The 15,622-nt window shown below is 47.1% G+C and overlaps 1 protein-coding gene across 4 annotated transcripts in view; it reads right to left on the reverse strand.

Moving 5' to 3' along the window:
* Positions 1 to 15,622, reverse strand: part of meis2a (Meis homeobox 2a) — a 74,992-nt gene that overhangs the window by 34,597 nt on the left and 24,773 nt on the right. For all 4 annotated transcript variants that reach the window (XM_036542056.1, XM_036542057.1, XM_036542055.1 and 1 more), the window contains exon 8: positions 8,657 to 8,802. In XM_036542056.1, coding sequence (XP_036397949.1) covers positions 8,657 to 8,802 — 146 coding nt within the window. The remainder of the gene's footprint in view (positions 1 to 8,656; positions 8,803 to 15,622) is intronic.

Below are 15,622 nucleotides of genomic sequence, written 5' to 3' on the forward strand. Positions count from 1 at the left end.
TAATGTGTGGCAATGAAAAAAAAACAGACACAAAGAGAGGTGTACAAGAGGAGAGAAAAAGAGAGAAAGAGGGAGATAAAGCCACCTGAAGAACAGGTAGCGATCTTTGTTTTTGTCAGGGGGACTGTATGGAGTGACCCTTCGGTCAGGGTGCCCTGTAACTGGAGCTGACCGGCGGCTCTCTGAGCCCTTCTTTCAATGTGCTAAACAGCCACCTGAAGACAGGATTAGCCATTGTGACCGTTCCCCAAAGGTAACAAAGATACACCTCAAACTCCAGGGAGTGAAATACATACTCCCACTTTACATCATGTACTGAAGATGGAACAGCAGTGGAGGGGCTGGGGGGGGGGGGGTAAGATGGGGTTGGGAGGAGGAGGGGGGGTGGATTGGGGATGGGTGGGCGGACTGGGGACAAGAAGGAGAAGAACGAGACCAGTAAGAAGATGATCACAGGTATTAGCCATGCCAAAGTTTCCAACAGCAAATAAAAAGCATGCATAAGAGGATTCTGGGGGATGGAGCGACGCTGAGCCCTGGAGGGCACAGATTTGTGTCTTTATGTAAATCAGCGCCTGTCACTGCACGCATGATTCACTGCTATGAGTGTACTCTTCTGTGACGAATGGGCCCTGCTTAATTTGGCAGTGATTATGCGGGTTGCTGGCCCTCTAAACCCCTTTGAACTTGTAATTGCCGCTGGTTTAAATAATGAACATTAAGGGGGATTCAGAAAAGTGTGGATAATTACAGGTTTTTCTCCCTTTTCTTCTACTCTCAATCCTGGAGAAGAAGAGGAAGAGGAGGAGGAAGAGAGATGAGTGGGGCTTCTTGGGTATGCAAGCAAACCCTATGGCGCCACAGTCCTTTATCTAAATAATTGTACAAGTTCGGTTTATGAGGTTAAGAAAAGGGGGTTTTTGTACAAGCCAGCCCTTGGGATGGAAGAACCAGGAGCTTGCCAATCAATATTCACACAGATCCACATCTGTAGCCAGGGCCTGCTCCACTTAATATTTTGATTCACTTTTTTTTCTTTGACTCTTTTCTGCCTCATTCTTCTTCTTCTTGTCTATTCTAGATGCGAGGTTCTCCCTCATATACCCCAGAAGTGTGGTGTTTTCTTGAGGAAACTCCACACTGGAGCAACACATCATCAACGATGACGTCTGCATGTTTCAGATGTCACGTGACCTCTTGTCGGTGCAAAAGTGGCAGAGAGGAAACCACAACAAATTAGGCAGCCTCGTTTCCCTCCTAACGTATACACGCGGTTACGAAATCAGCTGACAAGGCAAGGCTTCACACTTCGGGAAAAGAAAGGGAAGAAAGGAACAGCGGAGCGAGGCCGGGCTCAGACGAAAGGCAGACCTGGCTTTACTTTATTGGGAACCCACTGAGAAGTTTTCAAGTCGAGAAAAAAAAGGAAGATAACAAAAGCGGGTGGAAGGAAAAATAAATCACACAACAAAATGGCAGAACTGAGATTTAGTGCAGTCAGGGTCCCATGACAAAGCAAACAGAGAAAGTGGGTCTGTTTTTGATTTCTGCTCTGTTTTTTTCCCCCCCGTTTGCTACTTCCATGTTTGCACTGTTTCTTTTCCCCCTGCATTTCCCTTCTCCTGGTGTGAGATGAATATCAAAGGGGCCTGGGCTGTTTGTAAGCCTCCAGCACATAGCGCCATCTCAATGGGACGGTCTCAGATCCCTGCGTCACCACGCGCCAGCCTATGATTAATGGCGAGTCGTATCGACGGCCTGTCGGGGTCTCTTCCCAGAACCCCCTCTGGCTCAGCAGAGGGGATGGCGGGGGGAAAGAGGGAAGGAGGGAGGGGAGGGAAAGGGGCAAGGGGGGGGGGGCAGACAGAGGGAAGGAGAGACAGAGGGAAGCACTTCCAAGAGGATTTTAAAACTCTACCCACTAAACATTCAGCCACGGCGAAAATAACCACATAAAACGTGGAGGGAAAAACCAGCAGCGGCCTACAGTCCCGTGCCAGCTCCTACTTTTCCACAACAGCGCTTATCATCCGCTGCTTTGCGGTCCGTTACATCATCCTGGTGTCAGAGGCGGAGAGCCAGGTCTATTCTTAGTTAATGGATCAATATTATTACTGCAGAGTTGGGGGGGCCTGGTTATGCATAAGGCCAGTGCTGGTGAGGCGTGAGGGCTCAAAGGAGTCTCCAGTGCTAGCTCCAGTTTATAAATCCTGCTCCGCTACACAGGCCCTCTCTGTTTGTCTTTTATGCAGGTCATGGGAGGTGCAGTCACCTCTGCGGGCAGCGGGGCTCGGGGCTTCCGTTAGCTCCCTTTGCTCTGCTACTTTTCGACAGAACAAGCCCCCAGACGATAAAAGTCATCTGACTGTGTTTCCCTCCCCCCTCTTCATCTCAACAAGAGCGTGGACACGGGCGGTGGGCGACTGTCCTATGGGTAAATGTAGGCCCTGATGGATTGTAATTAAATATTTTCAGGGTGTTCTTGTCTGTCAACTCGGCAGTAGAGTGACAAAACGAAGTCAGAGTTTTACATTAGCCAATTGCTTCCTAATGGTGCCGAACACCTTGTGTAGATCCTGTCACAATGCGCTAATCTTTTATTGCCTCACTGAAAGCGTTAAAATGCACACATTAGGCACGGACAAACTGTGGGACAGACAAAATGGTGGGAAGTGCTACAGCTTCAGCTACTTGCAACATTGCAGGTGCTGGAACACTAATCTAAACACCACTAAATACTGTTAGACTCAAAGCATACAATAGGACAGCACACTGAAACAGCTTCCCATGCTACACATACACGGTTCCAAAACACTCTGAAATGGAAAAAAATGCAAAAAAAAAATTTTAAAAATCAACAGAAATGCCAAAAGTCCTTCTATGCCATTCATCACCCCTACACTTAAGAGTGTTTCAGCTGTGCTGTACTTCATTCCTACTAGTGCCACAGTAGATACACCCTTTGAAGTGGAACTATGACAGATCTGGATTAAGAGACAAAGTGAAAAGGACTGATGTTGGGCATGAAACAATTCGAGGCTATTACGTTCTAATGCCACAATAAATCTTTGGAACTGCTTCAGACTTAGGGCTCGCGTATTGTAAACAAGGCTTTGTCAATCACCTTCCCCCCAACATCCATACACCTTCGGGAATTAGACAGAACTGTAAAGGATTTGACATGAAAAGAGAGGTGATGTGGCTTGTCATATAATTATATAGCCCACAAGAAAAGGAGAGTTAGTGGATACGGGCTTCTACACTTTCATTTTTTTTTCATGTACAGACTTTCCCCTGTTAGGACCAAGGAGACAACCGTGCTAAGGCAAATATTAGTATACATGATTAGCCATGTCTTTTCTAATTTTATATAATTTTATTTTTTCTGAAACAAAAGAGCACTGTGTCGTTCAATTGTTGTGCCTTTCTTCTCATGAAGTCATTAGTGGCCTATCAGTGAGGTTGTCCCCAGTTTCCCAGATTCACAGCTTAATGTGAGAAGGAGGGCAAAGGAGAACAGATGGCAGACAGAGATGACTTGTGTCCCCATTGCGGGGTCGGCGGGCTGCGTGCATTAGAGCGCCGCCTGACAAAAGCCCCGGCCAGACCAGCCCCCTCCAATAATTACCTGAGAGTTCACTGATTTCCAAAACATTGAGCAACCCCCCTCCCCACTCCACCCCCTGTTTCACTTCATTTGTTTTACTTTGGTTCTCTTTCGCGCACCCACACGCACACGCTCCTGCATGCACACACGGACGCGCGCGCGACACACAGGCACACACGGCCGCGCCAGTGAACCACGCCGTCGCCCGGGTTGCTACGGGTGACTGGAGTGCTGACTTCCCGGCTCGGAGGTAAACGAGCACATGACAGATGAGCGTGTGGGCCTCTCTCCGCTCTGAACCCTGGTGACCCCCCACGAACCCCCTACCCCCACATAACACAAAACAACCCCACTGGAGAAAAGAACCCTCGTTACCCCCCCCCCCCCCCCCCCCACACACACACACACACACATACACAGAGGGTATCACAGAACACAGCCCGGGACAAGCAGAACGTTCGCTTTACAGCACCAGAGGAAAAAAATATGCAAAAGAAATTAAAAAATGAAAAGGACACATAAAAACAGGACACATAAAACAGAGTTGGGGCTCTGTGCATCATGTTTAAACTGTTAGCAGATGTGCAGCACCAGCTTAATGGCACTGGTGGAACAATACACATGGATTAGGAGGACACAAACAGGCCACGACAGAACAGGGTAAATGTTTAGTCTACTCAAACACAGGCCTCTTTTGGGAGGCAGCGCACTTGTTTTTTGGTCAAGGCAAACATCCGTTACCAGGGCTAGGCAGCAGTGCCCATGTTAGGGGGATGACCCGCTGAGCCTTTTTTTAAGGACAGTTCAGCCCAGTGGATCCCAGGACCGACCTGGAGATGACTTCCCGTCACCATGGAGACTAATGTTCCGTTGGGAGCAGTGACCGCTGCCCCTCCATCTCTCTCACTCTGGCCCACTAATGATGTTTGTGGTGCGTTTCGCTCATTTTCTCACAAAGTGTGCCAGCACATCATTACCATCATTATCCTTTAACATCAGATGAGGTGATATTATTTCAAATGTTTATGCCTGTTGTATCAGCTAGACCCTAACATGGGTTTTTGAGTTATCATGTTTCTTTACAAACCATGATTAATAATTTTTGGGGGAAAAAATTACACAAATAATAAAAGACAGACATACATGCAATATCTTACCTCCCTTTCAGTGACCCCAAAGGAGCACTTCACCTGGCTTAACAGCTTAGCAACTCTTCCCAAAACACCCTTCCAGATAGCGGCCTGGCGCACAACCTGAGACACTTGAAGCTTGAAAACATTCTCCCCCCTAATCCTACAGCCACCCAGTGCAATATGAATTCACACACAAAAAAAATGCCGGCCCCCAACTGCACAAAGATCCCTATTTATTTTTGCTGGTGTTTGAGGTTTACGTTAGTGAAAAGATAGGCCGGCTCTGAGTGGTATCTTTGTATCTGAGTGCTTCCTGTTTTCATTGCAGAGCCGACCCTTGTCTTCGCGGGGCAACCAGGGGCTCTGGAGGAGGGAAGCTGGGGCGCCGAAAGGCTAATTGAGAGGACTGAGGGCTTGTCTACATGAAACGGTGGGGCAACCTCAGCCACTCTGAACAAACCCAGCTCAGGGTGAGTCTTTCTCTGCCCCGCTCCTCTTGTCTCTCTCCCTGTCTTTCTCCCGCTCGCCTTTGAAGTGCAGTAAAAATTTGCCCTAACAGTGAAGTTTACCTTTCTGATAACATAATCTCCCCGTAGTATTGAAAAGCTTATACCAACAATCTGGGATTTCCCTTTTCCTTCTGTGATTGGACGATATCCAGAAAAAGGGGGAAAAGAGACAGAATCTCTGGCCCTCTAGTTCCATCTTTTGCCAGCTGATCTGTGGAACAATTTGTCAGTTTAACCGGGGTATTAAAAGATGCCAAGTCTTGTTGTTCATGTTGTAAAAGACAGATGTGAAGCTCAGAAAAAAAACACTACCCACCCTTCAGACTTTGCACAGCCCCACAGTGAGATTTCTCCCATGGAAGTGAGGGTGTGATGGGGCGGTTAGAGAAGGGGAGGGCTCCCAGATTTTGTTATACTGAATCTAAAAGCTAACAATTGTTACTGTTGGCCTGTGTTGTTTTTTGGGGGGGTCCTTTTGAGCTTTTCAGAATAGGTGACAATGGCGAGAGGTTGAGAACATATGTAGGGAGACCCCTGCGGCTCATGGAAAAGTTGCTCCATGCTGGCCTGGGCGTTTGAGAAAATACAACCCCGTTCCTTTTATTCCCCCCACAGTTAATGAATGCGTGAATGCCAGAATGCCGCAATAGGCCATTCAAGGGCCAAAGTCCCCTCCAATTCCCCCCGCACAAACGCATCCTGAAAATGGAAAATACATTTGCTTAACAAATTAAAATAAAAGGGGATGGGTGTGTGGGGGGGCTGGGTGGGGGTTTGGGGGGGGGGGGGGGGAGTTTGGGGAGTAGCGGGGGGATAATTCAATTAGTCCCTTTTTTCTAAAAAATATAAAGGTAGGTTAAAAGGGAGGGATTATTGCTCGTACAAGACCGGCCTGGGCTTTTCACAAAAGGGACAAATAAAGATTTGAGAAAACATCTAAAAGCAGGAGAAGTAATAAAAGAAGGGAAAAAGGGGGTCTTGAAGGCTGTATTTCCATGAATAAAAAAACCTGAAAAACTGCTCCTGCACAAAATCTATGGGCTTTACTCACTCTCTCTTTCTCTCTTTCAGTGCAATTTTAAAACAATTCTATAGAAAATTGGCGGAAAAGGCTGCAAAGCTTTCTGTGAATCGTTCTCTTTTTTTAACAGGGAGCGTTGAAACGGTGAGAGGCCTTCGACGGGCATTCCTGTAGTCGCCGGGAAAGACGCCTAATGATCCCTCAATAAAGCAAGAAATTTCTACTTGGTATGAGGCGAGTAAATTAACTAGCAGACGTGTGTAAAAAAAATATCCACTGTGGTGGGTGGCTTCACAGAAGCCTCCAAAATGGAGATTTTTTCCCCCCCCTAAACTACTCGCACACCAACCAACCAACTTGTCAAGCTTCGAACAGGAGAAAGAAGAAAAAAAAAACAAGAGAAAAAAGCCCTTTTTTTCTCTCCCATGCACTCGCTCGGCTTCCAAATTAAAACCATTTTACAGGTTGCGAAATCTCCAGCAGAGGTGATGTAGCAAAGAACAGCTGTGAAGTAATTTTGATAATGATGAGAGTAATAAGCACATGGCAAGGTTCAGGGCTTTGCCGTTGCAGCTTCAGTGCTCCTGAATAGATAAAAGTGATTAAACACTCCTGATTATCCCTGACCAATATGTAATGGATTTACAGCCCTTTCAATTAGTCAGTATTTGCTTGCCGCTCATTATTTTGTCAGGCCCTGGGCCCTGTTTCCCTGGAAGGGCTTTGGGCAAACTGGGCACTGGGGGCACCTGACCTCCTTATGTGAGGAATCACAGGGCTGGTGGTGACCCGACCCGTTCCCTCCCCTCCCCTTTCGACCCAGCCCTTGAGCTCAGGGACCAGCTTGGACATCCCCCCCCTGAAATCTGACCTTCCGATCAAAATCAATACGCCCCGGCCTGCTAATAATGTCCTGACACCAGAGGGGCAGTGAGGGAGGCCTGCCTAACCCTCTCCTCTTCCCTTCAATGCCCCCCCCCGTCCTGCTGGCATGCTCGTTTCAGCTTGTCACCTCAGTTCAGCGACTCTGGGCTAAGCCTCTGTACAGCCCCCGTCCCACTCATAGTCACACACACACACACAGACACACACACACACACACTCACATATACACACAGACATACGCACACACACATACACACATGCTCACAGGCAGAGAGACACACACACAAACGGATGCACATGCATTCTCACACATATTCACCTACTTTGTCAAGATTTCCTCCCATCCATAAAATGTATGTACGTTAACTGAATTTGAGTGGCTTGTAAATATTTCATCCAGTGGAGTCAACTTTAATTTCGGCTTGGCAAGCTAGATCTCTAATTGTCAGATGCTATTTTGATTTAAGTGTTCAGTAAAGGGAAGAACACAAACAAACAATGTGCTCGGCACGATGGAGGCGGGCAGTCTTTACGCTGCGTCCAACAACCTCTTCTGACAAGGGTGATACTTCATTGCTCTCTGCACAGCCATATGTGATTTTTTGCAATTATTAATAAGAAGAATGCATAGAGGTCCATGTTTGGTTCACCACAACAGAGAAACACCGTTTGCTACTTTACAGTTCAATAGCTTCAAATGCACCTGAATGAAACGCAATGCTTTCATTATACTTTGGCGATTAAATACAACAAATGAGGGCTGCTTGTTCTGCTGCAATAACAAGCACTTGAGAATGTTCAAGAAAAACTGAGACACCTTATCTTTTTTTTTTTTATTTAATACAACAATGCACCCTCAACCGAGATTAACAAACAATGAAACGCACACACAAACTAATATAAAATACACATCTGACCACAGATATTGCTGTTGTTGACCATGGCGCCCCAGCACATTCAGGTAGGGCTCCAGATGGAGGATTGTCAATGAAAGTGTCACTATTTCTGGCTGGATAATCACAGCAATTAAATGTGTAGCTTTTGATAATGGACTTAAAGAACATTAGGTTCACCTGGTTTCTGAGATATCGCCCTAGAGCAGAAGGCATGCTCTCTATCACAGTGTGCCGAAGTCTGACAGTCGCTGTTATAAAGCGTTCGTGTGTCGTGTGGCTGTCATTGGGGCTAGTGACAAATAAACAAGCCCATAGTATGTGAATGGAATTCTGTGACCCACTGCCGGACAGAGGGTGCAGCCAGGTTAGGTATCTGCTTTCACACTAATCTCAGAAACTCTCCAGCAAAATAAACAAACTGGATGGCGGAATGAGTTGGACGGGGCCATCTCCGCCAGGGACAGGTGAGTGACAGGTGAGTGTCAGAGGGTCCGCGGTCAATCAGGCGTGGTGCATCCGCAGCAGGTGGGGGGGGGGGGGGGGGGGGGGGGTGTGAGAAGAAAGAGCTCGGGAGCAGAGAATATGGATGGAGCAGTGCTTCTTACCGTGAGGTGCTGGAAGAGCCACGCCCTCATGATATTCGTCGCTACTTTCGGGAAGATGCCGCGCTTTTTCTGCCTCTTTTTGTCCTTGTCCGGATCGTCGTCGTCTCCCGTGCCCGGAGAAGCCACGCTGTTGTCCAAACCGTCTCCTGTAGAAGTGGGGAAGTGGCGGGGAGGGAAAAATAAATAAAAAAAGAAAGTTTAGAATCGGCCGTAAATCAAGAGACATCCCTGAGAGCTGGGGCCAATCAAAGAGGAGGGGGACTAATGACTCTTTGTTTTGGTTAGACACAGCAGCACAAGGCTCATAAAAGCCTCTCATTCCACTCCAGTTCTGATAGGAGGCAGAAAAAAACAAAGTGGAGGAGAGCAAAAAAAATGGAAAAAAAAAAAAAGGCGAGGCTCCATCTCCAAGCTCTGAACTTGAGCTTTCTGCACAACCTCATGTCATTAATTCAATTAGAACTGCATGCTTGACATAAAGTAATGATTTTTTTTCTTGGGAGGGGATTGTGAAGAAGGGGACTGGAAAGCCAGCATTATGAAGACGTATAAAGCGCACATGGAGACAAAAACAAACCCACAGAAGTTGAAAAATCGGTCCACAATTGAGCAGCATGTGAACTGGAGTGGGATGTGTATTGAGGTGGTTCATTGTTGCAGTTCGATGCACATAATGGACTGAAGACACCCCCCCCCCCACACACACACACACACGCACACGCACATACACCCACACACCCATACCCCTCTTCGTTCCTGCAACCCCTCCCCCTTCCGCCAAGAGATTTGCATGACAGGACATCGTCGGCTTTCCCTGCATTAATGTCCATCATAATTTGATTTCAAGAGGAAACATGCGCATATCAAGGCAGGTTGCTTCCTTTAAACCGAAGTTTCCATCCCTGGCCCTCCTCTTTTCTCTGCTTTTCTCCAGCATTAATTGTGCATTAGCAAAAATGATTTACTTTTAACAGTCATAGTTATTTTTTCTTGCCCTGAGGCGAAAATGCCTTGAAAGCCTTCCTTGAGGGCATCTAAATTATGTATCTGAAAAACTCCTCCACTAAGGCATAGCAGGACCCCTACTTTCTTAAAATTCATACTTGCATGTCTTCCTGTTTTTGGGGAGACATCAATCATGAGCACCTATACAAGCCATATTCGCGCATAAATATTTGAACTAATAACATTAAAAAGGAGGAAAGAAAAAAGATCCGACTGGTGGCGTAATCAAATGCAAAATAAATGAAGAATACAAGGACAGTGCAAAGGCCTTCCCTCTTTTCTGCCTTCTCTTTTTTCCCCCTCCCTTCTTTTTCTGTCTTTCTTTCTTCCCCTCTTTCTCTCAAAACAGTGTTTTCCTTCCACATCATTAGTGCGGAGCCACACGAAAGTGCCGAGTTTGCGCTCCCCGCTGCAGTTTAAGAAGGTGGGGGTCTCTGAGGGACATCTGGGAATAGGGACCAGTACTGTGAGTTTTGTAATTGAAGAATAGGCATTCATTAGCAGCAAATGCCATAAATCCCACGCTAAGTAAAATCCTTGTTCAGGAAAGCCTAAAACAATAAACTCAGGCCTATCTGTAGCCTGGGCTGGATGCTGCAAGCTTCCGGACAAGTTCGGCCCAGACTTGGCACTAATTCCTCAGCTTGCGTTAAACTTCAACAACAACAACGCTAGGATGGACTGGGTTCACTGACCCGGCTTATCCTCTGAGTGGAGAAACGTTTTGATTTTGGTGGCCTTCTTGTAACAACCCCCCCCCCCCCCACCCCCCAACCCCTCCACATCACCCCCTTTTGGCCGCACAGCTCAGACACCCAGACCACAGTGACTGAGAAGCCGCAGCCAAAAGCTGGCAGATTAATTTTATTGACGTTTCCATTTTCACTGCAACACGATAGCCTCCCCTCACAAGGCCGAGACGACCCGCTCGTATTTACCGACTGACCTGTCACTTCATTACCCTGCTGCCCAGGGGGCTCCCTCTGTACCCCTGCAAGGGTGAAACAAGACTCCTGGAGAGGGCCTGGCTTTCAGCTCCCCTAACTGCGCAAATACACACCGGACGCACAATGTGTCTGTGTACGCACATGCATGTATGCTGTACATATGTGTATACACACACATACATACTGCTCATGTGTCTATACACACATACATACTGTACATGTGTCTATACCCACACATACACAGTGGATGTGTATCTATATACATACACTGCACACTGTATATGTGCATACATATACACATACACACTGTAAATATGCATACACGCACACACATACTGCTGTACATGTGTCTACACATACATTCTGTGTGTTCATCTATATACACAAATGTACACACTGTATATGCGCCTATATATGCTAATACATATGCACTCTATGTGTACCCTAAACCAAGAGAGCAGCCAAAGAAAATATGAAGGCAACCCAAAGAGGTGGAAATAATCACAAAAATGATGCTGCTGGATCAGACGAGTAAGAAAGGAAAGAAAGAGCGAGAGAGAGAGAGAGTGAGAGTCACAGAGAGAGAGAGAGAGAGAGAGAGAGAGAGAAAGGGAGGGAGGGAGAGAGAAAGAGAGAGAATGAAAGAAAGAAAAGAAAAAAGAGAACTTGCACAACCTCATTACATCTAAGGAGAGCTGGTGATTTACACCCACCCCCACTCCTTTCTTATGTGCCAGAGAAGGAACGCTGCAGGGCAAATTGTCCCAAACGCTAATGGCTTCTGACTGTTCCCTGGCAACTCTGGCATTTTAACCTGTGTGGATGTGCACTCCAAAAACTGGGAAGGGGAAGCGTCCCATCATCTGTCCATGTGACACAGATGGGGGATGGCTATTAGGAGGCGGGCGGAGGGCCTCAGGGAGGCGAGGTGCTGGAGTGTAGCCCCAGGCAGTTTTGGAAAAGCAGCGCCCTCGGAGACGGAAAAAAAGACAGCCCCTCTCCCTCTCCCTCTCTCTCTCTCTCTCTCTCTCTCTCTCTCTCTCTCTCCCTCTCTCTCGACTTAAAGTGCTCACAATGAAAGTATGTGCATGTTTTTGTATGCACAGAGGGGGAAAAGAGCAGGCAGGCTGGAAAATGACCTTACGGTATGAAAGCTCACGCAAGCACAAAAAAAAAACGAAGAAAATTAAAAGTTGGAATATGAAATGACTCCATCTCCAATGGGTGGTTATTAAAATTACATCAGGATATTTCCCTGTTTACCAATTCTACGCAGCCATGGAGCTGGCTCATTAATGCAGAGGACACATTAAACACAGTAAATGTAAATATAAAATGTATATTCAGAAAATCTGCACCATGTTGCTGTCTTTATAATGAACAGGGGGAAAACTGTATGCAGTTTGCGAGGTACATTTGAATTTAGATGGTCTAAATTAGTATGTTGGACACAGCTTGCTGCGGGCTCTGTGGAAGTCAGGATAATACAGGTGAAAGCACCATTATCAGAGACGGTGGTGTACCGCCATGAGGCATTATGGACTGTGGGGCAGGCAAAGCAATGCTGTGGTTAGAGCACTGGACACGTGGCCCCGAGACCCGCCGGTGTGAACGAGAGGCAGGATGCTGTGGAAGTTCTTTTCAACAATGCGTTTAACTCAGGCATCTCCGGCTAAAAACGCAGAGAGAGACCAGGAAGCGCTCGCACCGAAGTTTACTCCGTGTAAGTAGTTAGTATGCAAGGTGCCATGGCGGGGGAGTGCAAGCGTGAGCTGGGCAGAAATACTACATAAAGCCTGAGAGTGGCACTGCGTTCTGACTGTCGGAGAGGAGCGCCCCGAGATCACAGCGCAGAGAGAACAAGGGGAAAACCACTCCCATGCAGCTAGTTATTTTCCAGCAGAGATCCACTGTAACACATGGGATAAACTCGGACCGCTTTGGCACCGTTCGATTTTTTCATTTTCAGTAAAATGATGAAAGGCATCACTTCATCATCGTGTGCCCAAAGAAAATAAGTCAGCGAGGGAACCGGGGTAATGAGAACGGCATGAGGCACTGATGCCGTGCACTACCAACACGCAGAGCGTGGACCCGGTGCAGCTGAAGAGGAACACTGATAAAATTAGGAAAAAGGCAAAACGTTTGTGCCTGAAAAAAGCCAAAATGCAGCTTTGTAAAGATGAAGTGTTCTGTGAATTCATCATAAACTTGTGTTAAATGAATTTTGTTTTGATCTTATGGTAGTCATATGCTTTTTCTTCAAAGTGTCTTCACTTTAACAAATATTTATTTTCTATACTGCTCACAGCAAAGAGGGCATGTAGAAAGACAGCTTAAAAGGATGGAAAAATCACACTTCACAATTTCTTGTTCGCTCATGTGGACTTAGAATTTGGAGAGTTCAGGGAGGCCGGTCTTCATTTAGTGATCGGGCAGTGGATTTGCGCTCACAGGCTTTGGCGTTTGTTTCAGGGTAATGGGGCGCGAGTTTGGAAGCCGTGCCCCCTCTTTGTGGTGACCTATGGAAGCCGTAGTTAAAGTGACTAATTACAGAGCCCCCCCCCGTGCCCCCCCGCAGGGCTGCGCTGCTCAGGCATGTTCCCCGAGACTCTGTATCACTGAGAGGGGAGTGGGGGGCAAGGCCCACTGTGCAGTGGCTCTCCTGGTTAACTGCCAGCAGCCAGAGATTTGGGGTGGGGGGTGGAGGGGGGGGTTAGTGACCCAGGGCACTGTCCTCACCCTCGGAGGGAGGGGACAGAGACAGAACAACTCTGCACCCCCCCCCCCATGTACCTCGGGCTTCCCCAGGCCCCCTACGCCCTCCCCCCTCCAGGGTCGGCCGAAGAAAAAAGGAGGAAAAAAAAGGGATTTTATGCCCCCTTTTCTCCTCAACTTTCCAGCCGGCATAAGCAGCATTTAGCACATTCAGCCCCCAAATGGCCGCAAATGCGGGAAGCGGCGGGGGCTCCTCCTTTGTTCGCCTCCCCCTTTATTTACACAGGATTTACGCCGGGCCCTCTTCAGCACAGAGACCACATGTTCCTGACACACAGCGCTTCCATTCACACTCCAGCAGGCAGGGGGACCGCCGGCCTCTGCTGTTTCACACTGGCCCACAGGATTAGAGCTCCCGGTTACACCCAGACGCCAGCAATATGCTAACTAAGAGCTTCACACAAAAATAATCACAACTTGGTAATAACGGAGGAACTACCCTTGCTTTCTTGTCACATAAAAAGAAAATTTCAGAAGTTCAGCGTTCAGACTACTCCCTAAGTCTAAGGGGGGACTTCATGTGAAATGTTGAGGTTACAGAAAACATGCACTCTTTTCTTACACAGCTTGATGTTTTATTGCGATTATTTCCTGAACTCTGTAAAAAAAAAAAAAACACCCCATACAAACACACCATAAAAGAACAGCTTGGTAAACACCATGCGCTCTGACAAATTGGAGCGTGATGGTGGGAGTCATTAAGAGCTTTAAAAGCTGTCACAGTAATTACAGTTTCCCTGTCTTTCCCCTGCTAAACTCAGGTGCCGCTCCCCGAGAAGTGAGAAGATTCAGTGGCTGAATGGCCTGCCTCCTCACTCCATCCGTTACGCTATGAAGTCCCTCTCATCGCATCTTGTTTGAAGTGAATTGCTCCCTGAATCCATCCTCCTCTTTACATTTTAAATGTTTCCCTCAAAGCTGACAAATACAAGTAAAAAATGAAGTGAAAAGGGTATACATGAGGTGCCCTTCCTGTTGAGTGTCCAACACATGAGAAGTTAGTTCACCACCCCTCCCTCCTTCCCTCCCTCCCTCCCTCCCATAGAGCAGATATCTTTCTGTCATCCTAGGAATGCTGGAGATAGCTATCGTCTCTCCACTGATGCAGAGAGTCAGAACAGAAGCCAAACTCTGACCCTCCAGAGAGGGTTTTGGAACTTGGTTTCAGGTTGGGGGGGGGGAGTTGAGGTTGGGGCAGAGAAGGGGTTGGAGGCTGCACTTGTTTTAAGACCCAGTCAGGCCTACCTTTTAACCCAAAACGAAAACTAAAACACGCCCCCCCTCCCCTTCCCCCCACAAACTCACAAAAGGGGAGTGCAGCGAAAGGGTAGAGGGGAGGGTCCCAGGACTCCAGTTCCAAGCGATAATCATCTGCCAATAATCCCCATGTTTGGGAAAAGCCGGGCTATGTATATTATCAAAGGCTTTGGGCTGGGTAATTACAAGTGTAATTAACCTGCTACCTGTAACAACAATTATCTAATTACATCATAAATAGGGCCTTTGAGAGGCCTACAATGGCTCCTCCTGGCCTCTGATTGCGGCCCAGATCGAGCCGCAGAACATTTTCCATCATCATCTCCCCCCACTTCTCATTAGCCAGTTAATCACTTGGTGCTGATGATTTTATAAGTCACAAACGCTGAAAGTGGGGCTTTTCTTTTTGACTGCCACCGTCAGGGCCACTTCATCCTAACTATTAAAAGCTGCGCAGAGCTTGAAGAGGAGCCTTTTCTGCGCTTGCATTTCTTGTTAGGCTGTTTTTATGTTTATTTTTTTTAGAAATGTGTGGGGGTGCTAAGCAAACGCAATGTGGGGTAAAAAAAAACACTCCAGCTCTGCTTACTTTAAGAGCTACGAAAAAATCGAATGAAACATACTTCTCCTCATAAAGGTAACTGACAGGGCACATTTGAAGTGAGTATCTTGACACATTTCAGAAAACTACCTTACAAAAAAACAAAAACAATGCGCTTCACTCAATTCATGAAGTTCACAAAAAATACCACCACAGTGGTTTCACTCCCCATGTCCCAGCCAATAATTTCAGTAGTCTGGGAGCTGTGTCTATGAGTACACCTTGGGACCAGGTGTCTCAGGTGCTGGTGCAGTGTACAATAAATGTCCTTTTAGCGCGAGGAAACTAAAATCTGGGAGTGGGGAAGCACCAGCTGACAAAGTGACCGCCTTTCACCAGCTCACCACACTCTGACAGGACTACACCATTAGACACCAT

The sequence above is a fragment of the Megalops cyprinoides genome, chromosome 12, assembly GCF_013368585.1.
Source record: "Megalops cyprinoides isolate fMegCyp1 chromosome 12, fMegCyp1.pri, whole genome shotgun sequence".
NCBI lineage: Eukaryota > Metazoa > Chordata > Actinopteri > Elopiformes > Megalopidae > Megalops > Megalops cyprinoides.